Source organism: Rana temporaria, chromosome 1 (genome assembly GCF_905171775.1).
Source record: "Rana temporaria chromosome 1, aRanTem1.1, whole genome shotgun sequence".
Classification (NCBI taxonomy): Eukaryota; Metazoa; Chordata; class Amphibia; order Anura; family Ranidae; genus Rana; species Rana temporaria.
Window position 1 is genome coordinate 634,103,459 of NC_053489.1, and position 21,140 is coordinate 634,124,598.

General features: G+C 44.9%; 1 protein-coding gene across 2 annotated transcripts in view; it reads left to right on the forward strand.

Annotated features, from left to right (window-relative positions):
* Window positions 1-21,140, forward strand: part of LYAR (Ly1 antibody reactive) — a 42,591-nt gene that overhangs the window by 11,994 nt on the left and 9,457 nt on the right. For both annotated transcript variants that reach the window (XM_040335418.1, XM_040335419.1), the window contains exons 3-6: window positions 2,215-2,329; window positions 10,163-10,270; window positions 14,496-14,579; window positions 14,662-15,028. In XM_040335418.1, the coding sequence (XP_040191352.1) occupies window positions 2,215-2,329; window positions 10,163-10,270; window positions 14,496-14,579; window positions 14,662-15,028 (674 nt within the window). The remainder of the gene's footprint in view (window positions 1-2,214; window positions 2,330-10,162; window positions 10,271-14,495; window positions 14,580-14,661; window positions 15,029-21,140) is intronic.

The window sequence follows — 21,140 nt, forward strand, 5'->3', positions numbered from 1 at the left end:
TTTAAACTTGTACACACAGATCCTCTTGTTGCATTGCCCCCAGACATGTCTGGGTAAGACAGGGTTGCTGGAGTCAGGCTACACATGCTCAGTTTGGTGTGTATTGCTAGAGTTTTTTTTTCCTGGGAGTGTGAATGTGACCAGCACGGGGCCTGCATCCTGATAGGACAGCCAGTGCAATATGAAAACTCCTCCTACAATCTTTAACTGGACACCGATAGAAGTCAAAAGACAATATACTAGAGCTGCACGATTTACGTTGGCAGAATGGCACGGCTGGGCACATGCAAGTACAGGTACGTCCCCGTTCTTCACTGTGGCGCTGACATCAATCGTGTGTTCCCTTTTATAGGGATACACAATCGATGACGTCACACCTACAGCCACACCTCCCTACAGTTAGAAACAGACATGAGGTCACACATAACCCCTTCAGCGCCCCCTTGTGGTTAACTCCCAAACTGCAATTGTCATTTTCACAGTAAACAATGCATTTTTTGCTGTGAAAATGACAATGGTCCCAAAAATGTGTCAAAATTGTCCGAAGTGTCCGCCATAATGTCGCAGTCACGGAAAAAAAAAAAATGCAATAAAACTATCCCCTATTTTGTAAACGCTATACATTTTGAGCAAACCAACCGATAAATGCTTATTGCAATTTGTTTTTACCAAAAATAGGTAGAAGAATACGTATCGGCCTAAAATGAGGAAAAAACGTATTTTTTTTATATATTTTTGGGGGATATTTATTATAGTAAAAAATATTGAATTTTTTTCAAAAATGACGCTCTATTTTTGTTTATAGCGCAAAAATATTCATACCGTCGCACGACACAAGTGACACAATGCTGAATAGGGTGGGGAAGGGAAGTCTTTTAGGCTGCATTCACAATAAAGCATTTTGTGAACATGAGTGTCACAAATGTGATGCCGGTCATTGTTTATGGCACTCCAAATGTAGCAACTTGATGTGTATTTTTTTAGGGTTGTCCCGATACCACTTTTTTAGGAACGAGTACAAGTACCGATACTTTTTTTCAAGTACTCGCCGATACCGATAATTTTTTAAAAGGTGTCCCCCCACATATGCAGCCGTGTCCCCCCCACATATGCAGCCATGTCCCCCCCACATATGCAGCCATGTCCCCCCCACATATGCAGCCATGTCCCCCCCACATATGCAGCCGTGTCCCCCCCACATATGCAGCCGTGTCCCCCCCACATATGCAGCCGTGTCCCCCCCCACATATGCAGCCATGTCCCCCCCACATATGCAGCCGTGTCCCCCCCACATATGCAGCCGTGTCCCCCCCGCATATGCAGCCGTGTCCCCCCCGCATATGCAGCCGTGCCCCCCCCGCATATGCAGCCGTGTCCCCCCCGCATATGCAGCCGTGTCCCCCCCACATATGCAGCCGTGTCCCCCCCACATATGCAGCCGTGTCCCCCCCACATATGCAGCCGTGTCCCCCCCACATATGCAGCCGTGTCCCCCCCACATATGCAGCCGTGTCCCCCCCACATATGCAGCCGTGTCCCCCCCACATATGCAGCCGTGTCCCCCCCACATATGCAGCCGTGTCCCCCCATATAACCAACCATGTCCCACATATGCAGCCATGTCCCTCCACATATGCAGCCATGTCCCCCATATAACCAGCCATGTCCCCCCATACCTAGATGCCGATGCCGCCGCCTGGTTAAACAGCGTGCAGGGAACATCACAGCTTTCATTTGAATAGCTGTAGTCTTTCGCGCTGCGTATAGACACTCCCCCTTGCTCGGGATTGGACAGTTCACCCGAGCAAGGGGGAGTGTCTATGCGCGGCGGGAAACACTACAGCTATTCAAATGAAAGCTGTAATGTTCCCCGCCCGTATTAACCAAGCGGGGATGCGGCGGCGGGGGGGGGGGGAAGTATTCTATTTTTGTATCGGGGGTATTTGCGGGAGTACGAGTACTCCCGCAAATACTCGGAATCGGTCCCGATACTAGTATCGGTATCGGGACAACCCTAGTATTTTTTGCATGTTTGAAAAAAACAAAAAAAAGACTTGAAGCTCAAAAAGGTGCACAAGCTACTTTGCCATGCATAGGGCAGGCCATTGAAATGAATTGGTTACCCTATGCACATAGTGCAACAATGCGCAAAAACATTGAATGGTTATGAATGTTACTCAGTTTTGTGTTTTTTATATTTTCTGTTTATTCCAGGGGAGATGATTATAAAAGTCATCTGAAGTGTATAAGTGAAGATCAGAAATACGGTGGGAAGGCTTTTGAAGCAAAGGCCAACAAGGGAGATGTGAAGCAGCAGCAGTGGATTCAGGTATATATCACTGCCACAGACTGACAATGGTAGCGGGTGTTTAGGTTGCTATAACACGATACCAAAAAGCACTGCATATACTATAACCTGTGAAACAGAACTCTGGACAGAGCATACAGGTCAATTGCCACATATACTGACAGATAAGCCACATTTTAGGAACTATAAAGTATCCAAGCTATGATGGCTTTAGCCATGCTGACTCAAAGCTACAAGAATACAGCATGCTGTTTTGAGATCGATGTGTTTTTTATGAAGTTTTCCATAAAGCACTGGAGAGTAGAATTCACAATCTACCAGTGATCAGATCTCTGATTTTCTAGACCAGCCTTTCTCAACTAGGATCACTCGGCAGAAATATGACAAAAAAACAGGGAATGGGCAGCCTAAGGTGCCCATGTCAGAGCATGCAATGTCATTTTCAGCTGCACCCAGAAGATTGGCATGTGGGCAACCTCATACTGGCCTAACAAAGGATCCTCCGGTGTGCCTTCTATTCCCTACAAACATGTTCCTTCTGCCGTCGGCTATAATCAACGGCTTACTAGGAGGTTAGTTGCACAGCCTGGCCTGCCAGCTGCAGCAGTCGGGACTTATTCAAGATCTAAAGGTACAGGAATTGGGTCTGATCTGGTGCCTGTAGGTACAGGTATTTGGGTTATCAAGGGATGACGTGTTGTAGGAAATATGCAACCTTTATCTCTTTATGTTTGTGTGGCAATAAGTCCTTCTGAGTGGGGTAATCCAGGAAGACGCTGTGACCCTTGCTGTATATACCAAAGGCCCAGGCTGGGTATTAAGCCAAAAGTGCTTGTGATCTCCCGTGAGAGGAGATCATTGGAAGTCGGTAAACGGCAGTGTGTTTGGCGGTGGAAGCCATCTTTCTCCTATCACATTCTTTGGGTGCATCATTCATCAGTTTCACACCAATTTTTTTTATAGTTGATAGACTTTTTTTATTTGTGATATTCATTTTTCAATTATTTCACTATACTTATGTGTCAATGATCTGGGAGTTTAGCACAACTTAATAATTGAAAGGTAATTGGGTTAATCTGAGGTCTGCTGGTGCAGAAATTTGGGCTGATCTGAGGCTTGGAGGTGTAAGAATCGGTGCTGAACTAAAGTCTAAAGGTACATTAATTGGGTCTGATCTAGTGCCTGAAGGTAGAGGTAATTGGGTTAATCTGAGGTGTGTTGGTGCAGGAAATTTGAGCTGATCTGAGTTTTGGAGGTGTAAGAATAAGGGCTGATCTGAGGTCTAAAGGTGCAGGAATTGGGGCTGATCTGAGGTCAAGAAGTGCAGGAATACGGCGCATTACTGCTCACTAGCATGCAGGTTCCCCAATGCTTGTAAATTGGCACTTAATTGGTAGTTTTGCTGACCCTGCAGTAAAGCCTCTCCCCATGTATTCCAAGTAAGTAACCAATGACCATTTAGTTATTATTATACATGATTTATATAGCGCCAACAGTTTACGCATCGCTTTAGAGTCGGTTCACACTAGGGCGACACGACTTCCAGCGTGACTTTCAGAGGCGACTCCGACACGACTTGAGCATGAACCACAGGGCGATCTGGGGCGATTTACAACACGACTTGAAGTCGTCTCCAGGACAGGAGACTTTCCAGTGGCCAATCAAACAACAATCAGCTCTAGGGGAGGGAGGGGAAGGGAGAGGTTTGCCTGAGAAATGTATGTTATCTTCCTGGAAAGTCGCTTCAGTTAAGACAGTGATCAGACTTGGAGGCGACTTCCATTGAAATCAATGGGTACAAATCGCCTACAAGTCAGATTGAAGTAGTACAGGAATCTTTTCTGAAGTCGGAGCGACTTGAGTAGTGTGTATTAACACCGCTCCCATTCACTTACATTGTTTTTCTCTACAGCGCGACTTGAGGCGATCTCAAGTCGGATCCCAAGTCGCCCCAGTGTGAACCGACTCTTACAATGTATAGGGGGGACAACACAATCACAGTACAGTTCAATACAGAAGGAACAGGAGGGGCCCTGCTCGTAGAGTTTACATTCTAAAGGGGGGTGGTACAAAAGGTAATAGCTGCAGAGAATGATTTGATGGGGATGGCTCGAGGACAGATGTTAGGTGGGCTTCAGTGAATAAAAAAAGTTTTCAGGGATCTTCAAATAGGCAGAGTAGGGGCTCATTGGACATACTGGGGTAGGGCATTCCAGAGGATGGGAGAGGCTCTGGAGAAGTTCTGAAGGTGAGCATGGAAGGAGGTAACAAGGGAGCTAGAGAGCAAGGGGTCCTGGGAGAAGTGGAGGGGACAATTTGGGCGATGTCTGCAGATGAGGTTGGTGATATAGATGGAGGCGATGTTGTGGATGGCCTTGTATGTTGTGGTTAGCATTTTGAATTTTATAGTTGTGTATAGGATGGAAATTCCTCCTACTGGTCACTAATAAAGCGGTAGTAAACCTCAAACTGGTCCTCTGCAGGATAATGGCATAAATCTGCTAGTATGCATCACATACTAGCACAATATGAAAGACTTGACTTAGAACGAAGCCCTCCAGTGGTCAGCTGTCACCGCTGACAGAACTTCCATCTTCACCATGTTTTCTTTCCGGGTTCGCAGACTTCAGCTGCTTGAATGGCTGAGCTGCAGCAATGTCACTCTAGTGGCACAACGTCCATTTAGAACGCTGTGCGCATGCTCCAGTGATATCACCGGCTGCTACTATTGTAAATATTTCCTAAACTGTGCACGTTTAGGAGATATTTACTGTACCTACAGGTAAGCCTTATCATAAGATTACCTGTAGGTACAAGTAAGCGAGGTAGGCTTTACTACCACTTTAAGGGTCGTCTTCCCCATAGTGTAATGGGGAATTTCTCCTACTGACCCCCAGTGTAAGGTAGAACTTCCCTGAATACTACTATGTTTTTTACTGTGTGGGTGAACACTACATGTTTTTACTGCCTGTGTTTGTTTTCTTTTTCCATTTTTGCTATCTGTTTTTATTATTTTGTTATTACCAAAGGCAATTTCTTCATAATGTGTAGGGGAGGGGATGTTTAAACTGATTTGCTCTGGCTGTCAGGAATGCTAAATTACCACAGTTTTTGTATTTTATATCTACAACTTGGTGATCAAGCTAATGTATAAGGAGCTGAAATTATATTTTTACCCTACTATTACCCTATTACAAATGATTTCCCTGGTTCCTCTCCGAAATGGTTGCGAGGCTCCTTAAAGTGGAGGTTCCCCCTAAAAAAAAATTCTAACAATACATTCATTTTTTTTTTTTTTCCGTACATACCTCGATATCGCCGTTTCATCCCTTGGCTTCCGGGTATGATTCTTGCTGGACCTAGTTGATTGACGTTCCTCCGACCGGCGCATACTGCGCGTCACGACTTTCCGACAGAAGCCGAACGTCACTGCGCAGGCGCCGTATAGAGTCGGCTCTATACGGCGCCTGCGCAGCGACGTTCGGCTTCTTTCGGAAAGACGTGACATCAATTATGCGTCGGTCGGAGGAACGTCAATCAACTAGGAACGCCCAGCCCCACAAGAATCATACCCGGAAGCCGAGGGATGAAATGGCGATATCGAGGTATGTACGGAAAAAAAAACAGCCTACCGCAGTGTAATTAGTCTTCTGAGTGTATTGTTAGAAAAAATTTTTAGCGGGAACCTCCACTTTAACTATAACCAGACTGTGGAATAAGGCATAGGTTAACGGCTACGTTTTACAGAAAAAATAAAATGCACATTTTTGCAGTTTAAATAAGGTTAATTATTTGTATTTATTTTTTGGTTAAGGATCCTGTAAATTATTACACCCAGGATCAGTAGATTGCAGGTGCAGTTTCAGGCTCCTTTACACTAGGGTTGATTTACTAACACTGGAGATTTGGTGTGGCTGTGCATTTTCGCCAATCCGCTTTTAACTTCAGCTTGTTCAATTTAAGCTTTGACAAAAAAAAAATTGGAAGCTGATTGGTTTCGATGCAGAGCTGCGCCAATTTTTAGTAAATCAACCCGTGTCTCCAGCTTCCAGCTGTACTTCTGTAGGGGCTGTCAGCTTATAAGAGGAGGGGAGTGTGAATGGACTATGAACGTGCTGATCATCACGCTTGTGGCCCATTCATACTACAAGTCAGTTTGCCGAGGTGGAAGACGGGATTTGTATTTTTCTCATTCACAGATTCCTGATGCCGTTTCTAAATATGAAAGCGGGTGTGGGGGAGAAGATCCCCCGCCCACTGTCACAGAAAAGAGGGAAGATTGGGGGTGCGGAGGGAGGTTGCTGAACATGTTACACCCTAAATATGGGTGGAGCATGTAGAGAAAGGCGAACTTGTCCTTTAAACAGCTACTTACACTGCTGAGATACAAATATGTGTACTGGTTTACCTGCCAAAGGAATGTGATCCTGTTCAGCATAGATTTCAATCCTGCGGAAGCACAGCCTTGCACCCTCTGCCTACTGATTGGACAGTGAAGGAAGAACAAGACTGAAGATGTCATCCCTCTGCTCAGTCTGCTGTGTTCTTCTGTCAGCAAATGCTGTTCAGCACATCCAGGTTGGCCTCTAGTGCTGTCCTTTCCTCTCCCAACCTCAGTGCTTCTGTGCTGGGTATGGCAGGAGGCTGATGTTAGGACACATTCATTTGCTTATACTAGTTGTATTGGGGTGGGGGTTGCTAAAGCTAAATCTGTGCCTTTTAACCATTAACCACTTAAGCCCCGGACCAATATGCTGCCTAAAGACACAAGGGGTTTTTACAGTTCGGGACTGCGTCGCTTTAACAGACAATTGCGCGGTCGTGCGACGTGGCTCCCAAACAAAATTGGCGTCCTTTTTTCCCCACAAATAGAGCTTTCTTTTGGTGGTATTTGATCACCTCTGCGGTTTTTATTTTTTGCGCTATAAACAAAAATAGAGCGACAATTTTGAAAAAAATGCAATATTTTTTCCTTTTTGCTATAATAAATATCCCCCAAAAACATATCTAAAAAAATTTTTTCCTCAGTTTAGGCCGATACATATTCTTCTACCTATTTTTGGTAAAAAAAAAACGCAATAATCGTGTATCGGTTGGTTTGCGCAAAATTTATAGCGTTTACAAAATAGGGGATAGTTTTATTGCATTTTTTTTTTTTATATACTACTAATGGCGGACACTTCGGACAATTTTGACACATTTTTGGGACCATTGTCATTTTCACAGCAAAAAATGCATTTAAATTGCATTCTTTATTGTGAAAATGACAGTTGCAGTTTGGGAGTTAAAGACAGGGGGCGCTGTAACATTTAGGGTTCACTTTGTGTGTTTTTACAACTGTAGGGGGGTGTGGCTGTAGGACTGACGTCATCGATCGAGTCTCCCTAATAAAAAGGGATCGCTCGATCGATGCGCCGCCACAGTGAAGCGCAGGGAAGCCGCGTTTACATACGGCTCTCCCCGTTCTTCAGCTCCGGGGAGCGATCGCGACGGAGCGGCTATAGACGAATAGCCGCGCCGTCGTCCCGGATCGCTCCCCGAGGCTTGCCGACCGCTGCATGTCGCCGGGGGGGGGGTCCCGATCGGACCCCCGACCCACGTCAAGCAGAGGACGTACCGGTACGTACATGTGCCTGTCCGTGCCATTCTGCTGACGTATATTTACATGAGGAGGTCGGCAAGTGGTTAACGTGTTTTCTTTTTCATAGGAAGTTTTGTTTCTCTAGGCCCTCTAACCAAATTTACTAAAACATTGTCAGTAGGTAAAACGCACAACTTTTTAGCTATATCTTTAATGGTCACCAAAAATCTGCGTAAATCATGTCCAAACCCAAGAATAAAAATGTGGTATGTTGCAGTTCACCACTCCCTAGATGTGGTGGTTGCATTTGTTTTCTTTCCTTATACCTAGTAATCCTGCAGATAACACATTTTATGGCCTAGGGGTGACAATGCTTACTTACAGTACTGAGCCTCCCCTCTCCTCCATGACATGGGGGATGGGGGGGGGGGCAGTATTCTGTAGCCCAAAGTTTGGAACAATGCTAACTGATGATGGTCAGGAAAGGCACGACAGACAGGTTGCCCATTGGATTTCTGACAGGGTCAGCTGTGTGTCGTATGTCCCTCACACATTGTTGGGTATTTAACATAAACACAGGCTTACTTCTTATCCTTCACATTTTAAAAGAGAACAGCTTCTATTCCTATAGTACATTGACACCAGTGTATGGTTAAAAATAAAGGGGGGGGGGCAGATTTAACAGACTAGAGGGTCAATATGGGGTAGCAGTTATATAATTAAATGGTTAATGATGGAGGTAATTTCATGACGTTGAGGTTATGTGTTGCCAGAAGCAAAGATTTGTTTGTTCTTTTAATTTGTACCCAATTTATAATGTTTTCCATCTGCTCCATGTACCTGAAATCCTGTGATCCCAAGTCATGTCATTTCCTTTCCTTTAACTGCCACTTATAAATAGTTTTTCAGCTTAGCCTTTTGGAAGTGATTATAGGAACATTCTGTATTTCCTGTGCTATGCAAGTCTCTTATTCTGTTGGGATTTAAAGGGGAATTTTTCAACTGGTACACTCCACTCGGGACTGACAATTTTTCATTCAAAGTGCATGTGACCCCTAACAAAAGTATTTTTATACATATTGACTAAATAACAAAAAAAAAAGGTTAGTCTTTGTGCTTACTGTGCTCTGTGCCTCTGCTGCTATTCATTTTCCATTGTTTCCAGCTTTCTCTTTGGCCCCTTTCACATTGGGGCGTTTTTCATGCAGTACAGCACTAAAAATAGCGCTGCTATACTGCATGAAAAATCATGCCCTGTAGTCTTCAATGTGAAAGCCCGAAGGCTTTCACACTGAAGCGGTGCGCTAGCAGAAACGCTCCAAAAGTCCTGCTAGCCGCATCTTTACCGCGGTATAGGAGCGGTGTGTTCACCGCTCCTATACCGCGCCTTCCCATTGAAATCAATGGGAAAGCGCGGTAATACCGCCCGCAACGCGGGCGGTATTAACCCTTTTTCGGCCGCTTGCGGGGGATTTAAAACCTCACCGCTAGCGCCCGAATATCGCGGTAAACACGATGGTATATCCGCGCTACAAATAGCGCGGCTATACCGTCACCGCGGCTCGACGCTGCAATGTGAAAGCGGCCTTTGGGCTACAGAACAGCCACCTCCATATTATGGAGGGAGGGAAGTGTTATGTAGACCGAACACCAATGTTTTGAGCTAAATATCATTCTTGGTAAATCCTTTTAGTTTCATAAATCTCATAAATTCGCAGAATGTATATAAATGCAGGCCAACTCTGTTCCCAACTCTGTTCCCAACTCTGTTCCCAACTCTGTTCCCAACGTTTACATGCACGTTAGCTGCACTTTCACATAAACTTATTTCACCACTTGGTTTACATGCAGGGCTTTAGTGCACTTTCAGAAAGTGTACCCAAACTGCATAATAGGAGCAAACTGTGATTGCAACTGATTTAGCAGCTAACACTGTGTTTTATTACAGTATAAAAGAGATGCTGATAGGAAGAGAGGGCAGAGTGATGGCCGTACCAGTTTGCCCCATCACTGTTCAGTCCTTAGGCTGCGACTGGGGAAAGGACACCACTTTATTACTTTTAGTTTCTTTGGTTTTAAAGTCATGACAATTGTACAGGAGCTCATAGACACAGATCTGTAATTCGCCATATCACTGTTCTTACTGCTGTAAACAGGTAATAGTTAAAATGTGGTAGTTTATGGTTTACTGCACAACCTTTTTCTTCCCTCCCCTTCCAAGCCACAAAGTACACATTTCGGTTTAGTTTCCTTTTTTTTTATTCATATTACAGAAAATTCATGAAGTGATGAATAGACCTAGCATTACTCCAAACCTGAAGAACATCTTGAATCAGATAAGCACATATGATAATATCCCAAGAAAAAAAGCCAAATTTCAGGTAAGTCTAAAGCTGGCCTTACTGTAGTAGAATTTCGTTTTTTTGGTAGGTTTGTTTTGATTTTCTAATGGTTGGGATGGTCAAATTGATAGCAATTTGTGTAATGTTGAGAAGAATCAGAATGGAAAAGCTGCTCACACATTTATTTTATTTTTTTCACAATCAAATAATTTTTTTATTGTTTTTTCATAAAATAAGGTACAAAAGTACAGCAAAAAAAGGTACATACTACATTTCCCCCAAACCCACCCCAATCAAACCTCCCCAAAAAACAACAAACATTTGCGCCCACCAGACTACGCTTCCATCTTTACTGAAGACCATTCTTCACATTAATATTCATTAATATAATATGTATATACTTATCCCCCTCTTATGTCATTATTCGCTTTCTTCAGTATCGTTAATTCAGTCAACTGATTGTTCAGATAATTCGCACAAATTTCTACCTGTGTATACAGGTTTCCTTCAGGAATTTCCATTCACACTAAAAGTCGATTAAAGCAAACAACATTTTTAAGTACTTTTACAGCTACATTTCTCCTTTGGCATGTACTGTTGAATTTTTTTCATAGAAATGAACAAAATCTAGAAGTGTACGGCCAGCTTAAATCTAGTTTGGTCCTATTTAAATGTCACTGCATACAGTTAAATTCCTCCAAGCTGATCTCTGTTAATGTATAGTGTAATGGGCACATACCAAACGAATATCGCCAGCAGTAAACCATGCATGGGGCAGGGACACTGTGGAACAATAGGTGTCCCTGGATAAACCAAGCAAGTTGGTCCTGCTCTCTTATTCAATGCAGGAGGGTCTTTTACAGCAAGTACATTGTATAAAAAAAATTATAATAAAAATCTGCTCGACTGAGTCACTAACTTGGCTCAGGTCCTGACTAATAGGGTGTTCACCAGCACAAGGGCAGCTCTTGTACCTTTTTTATAGTGTTCTGTCAGCCTTTTAAACACACAAGTGAGAACCTTGACCATCCCATCCATCAGAACACATAAAAAAAAAGCCTGTAGACATCTGAGAGCAATCACAAGGTCTGCTGATGGGTAAGATGTGGCCAAGAGCTGGAGGCTTTTTCCCACCCAAAGCATTACACAGTCTCTGGGTTCCAGGATGCAGAACAGAACAGTTCCACCCATAAAAAAAAAATCCTTACTGTGCACGAAATAATAATAAAAAAAAAAAAAAAGGGTAAATTTTTTATTTTTTACTTTTTCATGCCTGTTGCTATGTGGACCCTTGAAATCTTCCCCTTCCTCACAGCGGCTCCTTATGTCACTTCCCTCGGTGCCTACGCTTGCTACTGGGAGATATGTCGTCATTTCCCAGGAGTCAGTGGGCAGCACAGAGGGCTAGAAAGAGCGATAATATCAGAATGCGCAAGAATGGGGCGGTGCATGCTGGTTGCTCAGCTGCACCATATCCTGGAACTATAAGCTTGTGGGCTTCACATGCCCAAAAACAATATGACAACGGCCAGGAATGAATTAGATAAGTTTCTTTTTTCTATTAAACTGGACATCGGGGAACGAATTGGTCAAAAGATGTGAGTGTTAAATGGCAATATTATAAACTTATGAAACGTTAAAAATAAATAAAAAAATTATTAAATGTCATTGGAACTCCGCTTTAAGCCATAAGCCTGTGAGACACCAAAGTGACACATACACACCATCCAAAATCCTGCCAGCCAGTGCCCCACAATAGATGCATTATTTTGATCAGTTCTATTGTGTATCTCTAGGCAAAACTTTTTTTTAAAGTAGAACTAATTGGTAAAACTTTTTTTTTTTTTTTTTTTTTTTTCATTTTGGATAAAGTGAGGATTTTAACTCCTGTCAGGTGTTTTTTTTTTCATCTGTGTCCTATTGGGAAGATTTAACTTCACTTCCTGTCTCATTGCCAACCTATGTACCTATGAGAAGAGTTCCCCTGTATTACTTTTCTGGGGACAACATCAAATTTGGGATTTTCTTTTATTTGCACGTTCAGTGATCATGGTAAACAGCGCTAATAGGGTAAATCTCCCTAATGGGGGCACAGACCACAATACAAACTGACAGGTGTGCTGTTCCCTCTCTACTCTGTACAAAATTAAAAAATAAAAACTTTTGCCTTTTTAGTTATACAAGGGGTTGTAAAGGTTTGTTTTTTATTTTCAAAATATGTTCCTTTAAGTTAGTGTATTGTTGGTTGATTTTAAAAAAAACACCCGATTCCCCTTGACTAAATGAGCCTCAATCTAATGTTAAAAATTTAGTTTTTGGGTGAACCTCCACTTTAAGTTTTATATAGAATATGGAAATACTGTATTATTTTTTAGTCCAGACACTTATAGAATCACCCATTCATCTAGGCACCTAATCCCAAAAAGGTAATATTGGAATTGTAGAGGAATGGAAAACGGGATATATTACAGTGCATCTGATCAGGCAGTAATGATGAGAAAGACATGTTCTTTCTCATCATTACTTGTAATGTACTGTAATGTATCCCGTTTTCCATTCCTTTACAATTCCAATATGGAAATACTGTCTCTTGGCCCTCTCAAGTGTTTTTTTTTTTTTTCTGTGTCTCCTTTTGGGGAGTTCTGCCTCTCCATTTGTACCGGTGACCATAATCACCAAGGATAAAAGCTAGAGGGGAAATCCAATTTTAGAGTTGTCCCCATATCAAGAAACAAGGGAACATTAATGTGGCCACCTTTTCCAGGGACAATTGTCAAGGAGGAGACATCTATTCAGTTTATAGAAATCTTCTCTTGTTTCTTGTTGCATCTCCAGGATAGGAAGCGATGGGAAATCTTCCCAGGGAGACACAGACAACAAAAATAAGCCGGCTGGAGGTTTCCATGCACTATCCAAAACTAAAGAAAAAAGTGTTGGCAATACAGTAAATTTAAAGCCTCATACACACGGTCGGACTTCAAACAAACTTTGACGTGGATTTTTGTTTGAAGGGCATTGGCCGTGAACTTGTTCTGCATACACACGGCAGGACTTTTTCAGCAAACTTTCACAAAATCGCATGTGTTTTTTTTAACGCCACCCTTTGGTCAACTTCTGCTATTGTTGGTTGATTTTAACATTGGTTCTGAGCATGCGTGTTTGTACTTTGGACAAGAGTCCGATGGATTTCTGTACACACGATAGGACTTTGCACCATCAGACTTTTGTTGCCGAAAAGTTTGTCCGTTTGCAGAGCAAACTTTTGTCCGATGAAAACTGAAAACGTTTTTCCGATGGAGCGTACACACGGTCGGATTTTTTTAAAATCTTGCTCATTTTGAAGTTTGTTGTCAAAAAGTCAGACCGTGTGTATGGGGCTTTAATGTAACAGTTTTTTATTTTATTTGCCAGGACTTAAAATTCTTATCATTCAATCCCCTCTTGGGAACCCCTCAGTGCACCACTGTTAATTTCATCAACAAAAATGTTTTCGTCAAACGTTTCATCCCGGAATTTTTACAGTGATGAAAATTAAACAAAAAGTACAGCTTCTTTTCATCCACTGACAAAAACTATGCCGAAAATCAAATCGGGATGAAAATGTGAGGCAGGGACATTTTTTCCCTTGTGAACTAACTTGCGGTGTTCCAAGCAAGCGAGTTGAAGCGACTGTGTGACCTCTGCTAGAGACCAGAGCAGACGAGAGTCCCAACCTGGACCCTTGAAATGGCAGACACCCATGTGTTGCTTCGGCTGTCTCCCAAACCACCCTTGAAGCCTTGAAATACAGTAAAACCTTGGTTTGAGAGTAACTTGGTTTGAGAGCGTTTTGCAAGACAAGCAAAATGTTTTCACAAATTTTGCCTTGATATACAAGTGATGTCTTGATATAAGAGTAGCGTCATGTCACAATTGAGTATAAAAGAGAAGTGTAGCAATATGGTTACATTTAATGAAGGTACAACATTAAGCAACTTATTGCTACACTTAGAGGCGCCTCTCTTCTCTTTATACCCTGTAAAAAAAAAATGCTTTGATAAAGTGTTTTGGATTACAAGCATGTTTCTGGAACGAATTATGCTCGCAATCCAAGGTTTTACTGTAGTGTACTTTTATTATGTAAACACTAACCAAATCTGAAAAAAGACAAACTCTGACCCACCTCTCACATTAGGGTCTAAGAGAGGTACAGGACAAGATGTGTTGGAGCTTTTCCTTTTTTGTTTTTTGAAATACGTTTGGTTCAGTTTTCGTTTTTCTGCAGAACTGGATGAAGAACAGCCTAAAAATTCACAATCAAGCTATACAAGACCAAGTTTGGGAGATTTTCTCAGAAGCCACCAGCACAGTAAGTATTCTTTAAGTAAATGCTAATGCATGCTGCATATCCTACTCTGACATTTACTTAGTGGTTCTGAATAATTTCACAGACTAAAGAAGCAGCTGGCAAAGAAACGGGAAAACCAGATGACACAGCTGCTCCTGAAGAAACATCTCAACCTTCAGAAACCACGGAAGGAAATAAAAAGATGAGCAAAAGGGAGCGCAAGGAGGAAAGGCAGAAAAAGCATAAAAAAGAAAAGAAGGATCTGAACTCGGAGGAACAGACAGAAAATGAAAACACAAAGAAAAAGGGCAAGAAACGCAAAATGGTAGAGGAGTGTCAAGAGGGCGATGATGAGGATAGAACAGACAAAAAGAAAAAAAAGAAAAATAAACGTGAAAATGATGATGATGTTCAGGAGAATGGCGAAGAAGAGCAAAGAACACAGAAGGGGAAACCTGAAGAATCACAAGGTATCTGTCTGGTGCAGTTAGATGTTTTTTGAAAACTGGCTGTTGTGTAGCTACCCTTGTGGCAGTTGTGGACCATTCTTCCCTGCCTCAGCCTTACTGCCCTGCTGGAAATGTACAATTAGGGTTGCCACCTCATCCCTTTAAAACAGAACACATATGAATTACACAGGTTCTGAGGCTGATTTAATTTAGATAAGGCTCCACTTGAGTTCAATTACCACCTTAATCAGCCACAGAACCTGTGTAATTCATATGTGTTCTGTTTTAAAGGGATGAGGTGGCAACCCTATGTACAATGCTTTAGAGAAGGTCAAGCAGGTTGCTGGATAGCAGAGTATCATATGCAGGATCAACTCCGAGTACAGGGAAGTTTCCTTTTTTTTTTTTTTTTTTCTCCCTTTGCTGATTGTGTGATCTGATATTTCATAACCAAGTGTTCCTGTGGCAGCTCTGCACTATAGTATATCACAGGGTTTGACAAATTTGCGCCCCGTCCCGCCAAGCTCGCGGGCAGAAGCTAACGCATTCGTGAGTAGCGCCCGCATATGAAAACGGTATTCAAACCACAGTTCCTGTGGCAGCTCTGCACTATAGTATATCACAGGGTTTGACAAATTTGCGCCCCGTCCCGACAAGCTCGTGGGCAGAAGCTAACGCATTCGTGAGTAGCGCCCGCATATGAAAACGGCATTCAAACCACACATGTGAGGTATCGCCGCGATTGGTAGAGCGAGAGCAATAATTCTAGACCTCCTCTGTAACTCAAAGCATGCAACCTGTAGAATTTTTTTAAACGTCGCCTATGGAGATTTTAAAGGGTAAAAGTTTGTCGCCATTCCACGAACGGATTCAATTTTGAAGCGTGACATGTTGGGTATCAATTTACTCAACAAAACATTATCTTTCTTTATCGTACATCACGGGACACAGAGAAGCATAGTAATTACTATGTGGGTTATAGAGAGTACCTTCAGGTGTGGACACTGGCACGCCCTTAAGGCAAGAAGTTCCCTCCCCTATATAACCCCTCCCATACCGGGAGTGCCTCAGTTTTTTCCCAGTGTCTAAGGTGTTGGTCACGAGTGAACATGTGCTCCAAGGAGCTCCACTGGAGGGATCCATATTGGATGTAAAAAGCCTCCATGAAATCCGGATCCGTCCAAAGTGCTTCTGAGCCAAAGTGGACGGTACCCGGGCCCCGGTTAAGAAGAACGGGGTTTGGCCTGTAATGCTTCTCTTTGAGAGCTGGATCCTGGTTATTCAGTACTTTGGTCAATTTCCTAATACCAAAAGTTTACTGACAGGGTGCGATATGGGTCCAGGGGTGTGGTGTTCCTGTCCATGGACCCCGGTCCCTGAAGGTCTATAGACGCTGCTCTCCGTGATGGGTGAAGATTGGACTGTCTGTTATGCAGAGTCCTGCAGCGTTGGATCAGATAAGTGAAGGTGCTTCAGGACTTGGTCCTAGGAGTAACCTTCCTTTATTTTGAGCCATTATGTTTGCCTAAAGCTAACTGTCTGTGCTTCTCCTATATGGTCCTGTGTGTTGTGGGGAGGAGGGGTATCTCTAGTCAGGTAGTTAGCCCCTCCTGTGCAGGTTAAAAGCAGAGAAAAGTTGTCCAAAATGTTTGGCTTCACTTGGCTTACCTGGTTCTCACATGGAGCTGTGGGTTCCATCCTCATGCAAGGCGCGTAGCGTCATGCGCGCGCGACATTGATGTGTCTTAGGCGCGCGCACAAATGAAATGTTTGTACGCTGCTCCGATGCGCACGAATGTGCGCGGCGTGCTCCGTGAGATGCGTGTGACGACATGTGCGCGCGTGCGGCTACGTGTGCGCGCGTAGCCTCGTGGTGCACGCCCAACAGCGGCGCGCGCGTGCGCATGCGCGCAGGGGGTCTATCTCAGCTGTTCTCTATGAGACTTGAGATTACAGGACAGAGCAGGTCAGGTGATACACCTAGTCCTTATATGCTCCAGTCCACCTAACTGGTTCTGGCTGACGGTGGACACAGAGATCTTGTGCACATACTTCAGTATTTAGTACTGATGGTGGACAGTGACATTTGCTTAAGGCGCATAGTGGGCTCTGCACCTTGCCAACCATCAAATAGCAGCGTCAGTGCTGGTCTATAGGTTCGCAAGTAGTTGCAACTATTGTGAGAACCTCAGCTTTATCATGGCTAAAGGCTCAGGGACTAGAAGCAAAAAAGCAAAGGGATCGCCATCTGGCTCAGAGGATCTCGGGCATGCTCCTGCGGCTGCTTCCTCTCCTGAAAAATTGAAGGAGGCCCAGGGTGAACCATCAGGGCTGTCAGATGCCTGTTCTGCCCTTGTCCCACTTGCTCCAGTTTTTGTGACACAGGAGGCTCTGGCCTCAGCTATGGGGGGTCTGGAGCAGAGATTAGCGACCTTGATTGCATCCTCTCTCTCAAGGAAAAAACGCACAAGGTCCCCCCTCTCCCTCTGAGGAGTCCCTCGATTTGGGGCATGCATCCTCAGAAGAGGTTGATTTACCCTCTGGAGATCTGGCAGAAGGTCAGCTGGAAGTAGTGGACTCTGAGGATTCCACTTTGGGAGAACCCTTTTCGGCATCACAATCCGAAAAATTGTTGGTCCAGTCCCTCACTGAGATGGTCCGTTCGGCCTTCAAGTTGCCACTTTCAGAACCAGCTTCAAGTGCAGACTCATCTTTAGGCTCCTTAAAAGCTCCTCAAGCTAATTATTCCTTCCCGGTTCACCCCCTGCTGGAAGGGCTTATCTACAAGGATTGGGAACATCCAGATAGATATTTTCTTCCTCCTAAGAAGTTTTCGGTTTTATACCCCATGGAGGAACAATTCACTAAAAAATGGGGCATCCCCAAGGTTGACGCAGCTGTGTCCTGCGTAAACAAATCTTTGACCTGTCCAGTAGACAATGTTCTGGTATTCAAAGATCCGACAGACAAGAGATTAGAGACTTTATTAAAAACCTCTTTTGCTTCGGCGAGAGGAATAACCCAGCCTGCAATTGCGGCTATTGGGATTTGCCAGGCCTTGAAGGACCAGTTTAAAGGGGTCTTAAAGGAATTGCCGGCACAACAGGCCCAGAATTTGGCTGAGTTTCCCAGAGCATTATGTTTTGCCATAGATGCTATTAAGGACTCCATTCAGCAGTCCTCACGTCTCACTCTCTCGCTAGTTCATATGCGCAGGTTACTCTGGCTGAAGAACTGGTCTGCTGAAGCCCCGTGTAAAAAATTACTGGCGGGGTTTCCCTTTCATGGAGAGCGTTTGTTTGGGGAAGATCTGGATAATTACATTCAGAAAATTTCCAGTGGCAAAAGTACACTGTTGCCAGTAAAGAAAAGGTTTAGGGGTCCCCCCTCCTTTAAGAGATCCTCCTCTCCTATCCCTAGTACTTCCGGTACCAGGCAGTTCCGACGGCCTCCTGGACGATTCAATGCAGGTGGGAAGCCACAGGGCCAGCCTCAGGCTTCCAAAAAGCCTTGGAACCGTAAGCCACAGGCCAAGCCAGCAACTAAGTCAGCATTATGAAGGTTCTCCCCCACTCAGCCTGGTGGGGGGAAGGCTTCAGCTGTTTGCGGAGGCTTGGCTAGACAGGATCCAAGACAAGTGGGTCCTCTCTACGGTCTCCGGGGGCTACAAGCTGGAGTTGAGCGAATTTCCTCCGCCGCGCTTCTTAACCTCGAACGTCCCAAAGGACCTCGGCAAAAGAAGGTCCTTAGCATTGGCCTTAGATCATCTGTTATCCCAAGGGGTAATCAGAGAGCTGCCAGTGGAAGAACAAGGTTTGGGGTTTTATTCCAATCTCTTCACTGTCCCCAAACCAAACGGGGATGTAAGACCCATCCTGGACCTCAAGGCCTTAAACAAGTTCCTAAGGGTCCAATCATTCCGGATGGAATCGATCAGGTCAGTGGTGGCCTCCCTGCAAGGAGGGGAACTACTAGCGTCCATCGATATAAAGGGCGCATACTTGCACGTTCCTATCTTTCTCGACCATCAGAAGCTGCTTCGCGGTAAATCAGCGCCACTTCCAATTCGTGGCCTTACCTTTTGGTCTGGCCACCGCTCCTCGTGTTTTCACGAAAGTATTGGCTCCACTGTTAGCCTATCTAAGGTCTCAAGGCATATCCATAGTAGCCTATCTAGACGACCTATTGGTAGTAGACCGGTCAGTGGCCGATCTAAACTCAGCGGTACACAGAACCGTAAAATTTCTGGAATCCATGGGTTGGGTTCTCAACCTGGACAAATCAGCCTTAATGCCTGTGCAAAGGCTCGAATATTTGGGTCTACTCATAGACACAAAGCTAAAAAGGGTCTTCCTGCCCCAAAGGAAGTTCGAGGCTTTAAAGCGGATCTCCACTCTAAAGTAGAGTCCCGCTGATCGGAACCCTCCCCCCCTCCGGTGTCACATTTGACACCTTTCAGGGGGGAGGGGGGTGCAGATACCTGTCTACAGACAGGTATCTGCACCCACTTCCGGCCCTACGATACGGGCAAAGGACGGGTTTTTTCCTTGCTTCCCGTCCGTCCCCCGTTGTATGCTGGGAACACTCGGCTCCCAGCACACAGCGGGAGCCAATCGGCGGGCGCAGCGCGACTCGCGCATGCGCCGCAGGGAACCGGGCAGTGAAGCCGGAGCGCTTCACTTCCTGGTTCCCTCACCGAGGATGGAGGGGGGAGCAGCAGGGTGACGAGCGATCGGCTCGTCATCTGCTGCGATCGGCGCTGGACTCCAGGACAGGTAAGTGTCCTTATATTAAAAGTCAGCAGCTGCAGTATTTGTAGCTGCTGGCTTTTAATATATTTTTTTAGTGGCACATCCGCTTTAAGAGAACTAGTTCAACTAGTCAAAGCAAAGCGTCAGCCTCCCATTCGCCTCTGTATGAGGTTACTGGGAAGGATGGTAGCCTCGTTCGAGGCCGTCCCATTTGCGCAGTTCCACTCAAGGGAGCTTCAACATGCCATTCTGTCCGCTTGGAACAAAAAGGTTCAAGCCTTGGATCTCCCTATGTCTCTCTCCCGGTCAGTCCGGCAGAGCCTTTGTTGGTTGGTTCCCCGGAACCTGCTAAAAGGGAAGTCCTTTGTTCCCGTGACATGGCAGGTTGTGACCACGGACGCCAGTCTGCTAGGCTGGGGTGCAGTCCTGGGAGGTTTGTCTCTCCAGGGGAAATGGTCAGCCTCCGAGAGGTCTCGGGCAGTCTATTTAGCCCTGTCAGCTTGGTCAGACAGGTTGAAGGGTCTTCCGGTCAGGATTCAATCAGACAATGTCACTGCCGTGGCATACATAAATCACCAGGGGGGCACAAGAAGTCGTGCAGCCCAAAGAGAGGTGAATCGAATCCTGACCTGGGCAGAGAAATATGTCCCATGCATATCTGCAGTGTTCATTCCGGGAATAGACAATTGGCGAGCAGACTACCTAAGCCGCCAACAGGTGCTTCCAGGGGAATGGACTCTTCACCCCGACATCTTCCAGAGCATTTGTCAGAGGTGGGGAACACCAGATGTCGATCTCTTTGCATCGAGGTTCAATGCAAGGGTGGGCAACTTTCTGTCCCGGACAAGGGATCCACTTGCTTACGGCACGGATGCACTGGTGTTCCCATGGGATCAGTTCTCCCTAATGTATGCGTTTCCTCCGCTGCAATTATTACCCCGTCTTCTTCGCAGGGTAAAGTCGGAAGGAAGACCAGTGATTCTGGTGGCTTCAGCGTGGCCCAGAAGGGCCTGGTTCGCGGACATTGTAAGGATGTCCGTGGGGCAACCGTGGTCCCTGCCGCTTCGGCCAGACCTATTGTCCCAGGGGCCAATATTCCATCCTTCCTTACCGTCTCTCAATTTGACGGTCTGGCTATTGAGTCCCATATCTTAAAGAAAAGGGGTCTCTCTAATGCGGTGGCATCTACTTTGATTAATGCCAGAAAACCGGCATCCAGACTTATCTATTACCGAGTTTGGAAATCTTATGTGGCCTGGTGCGAGACCAGGGGTTGGCATCCCCGGAGGTATCTCATTGGCAGAATTCTGGAGTTTCTGCAGTTAGGGGCAGACATGAAGTTGGCCCTAAGCACCATTAAGGGCCAGATCTCGGCCTTATCG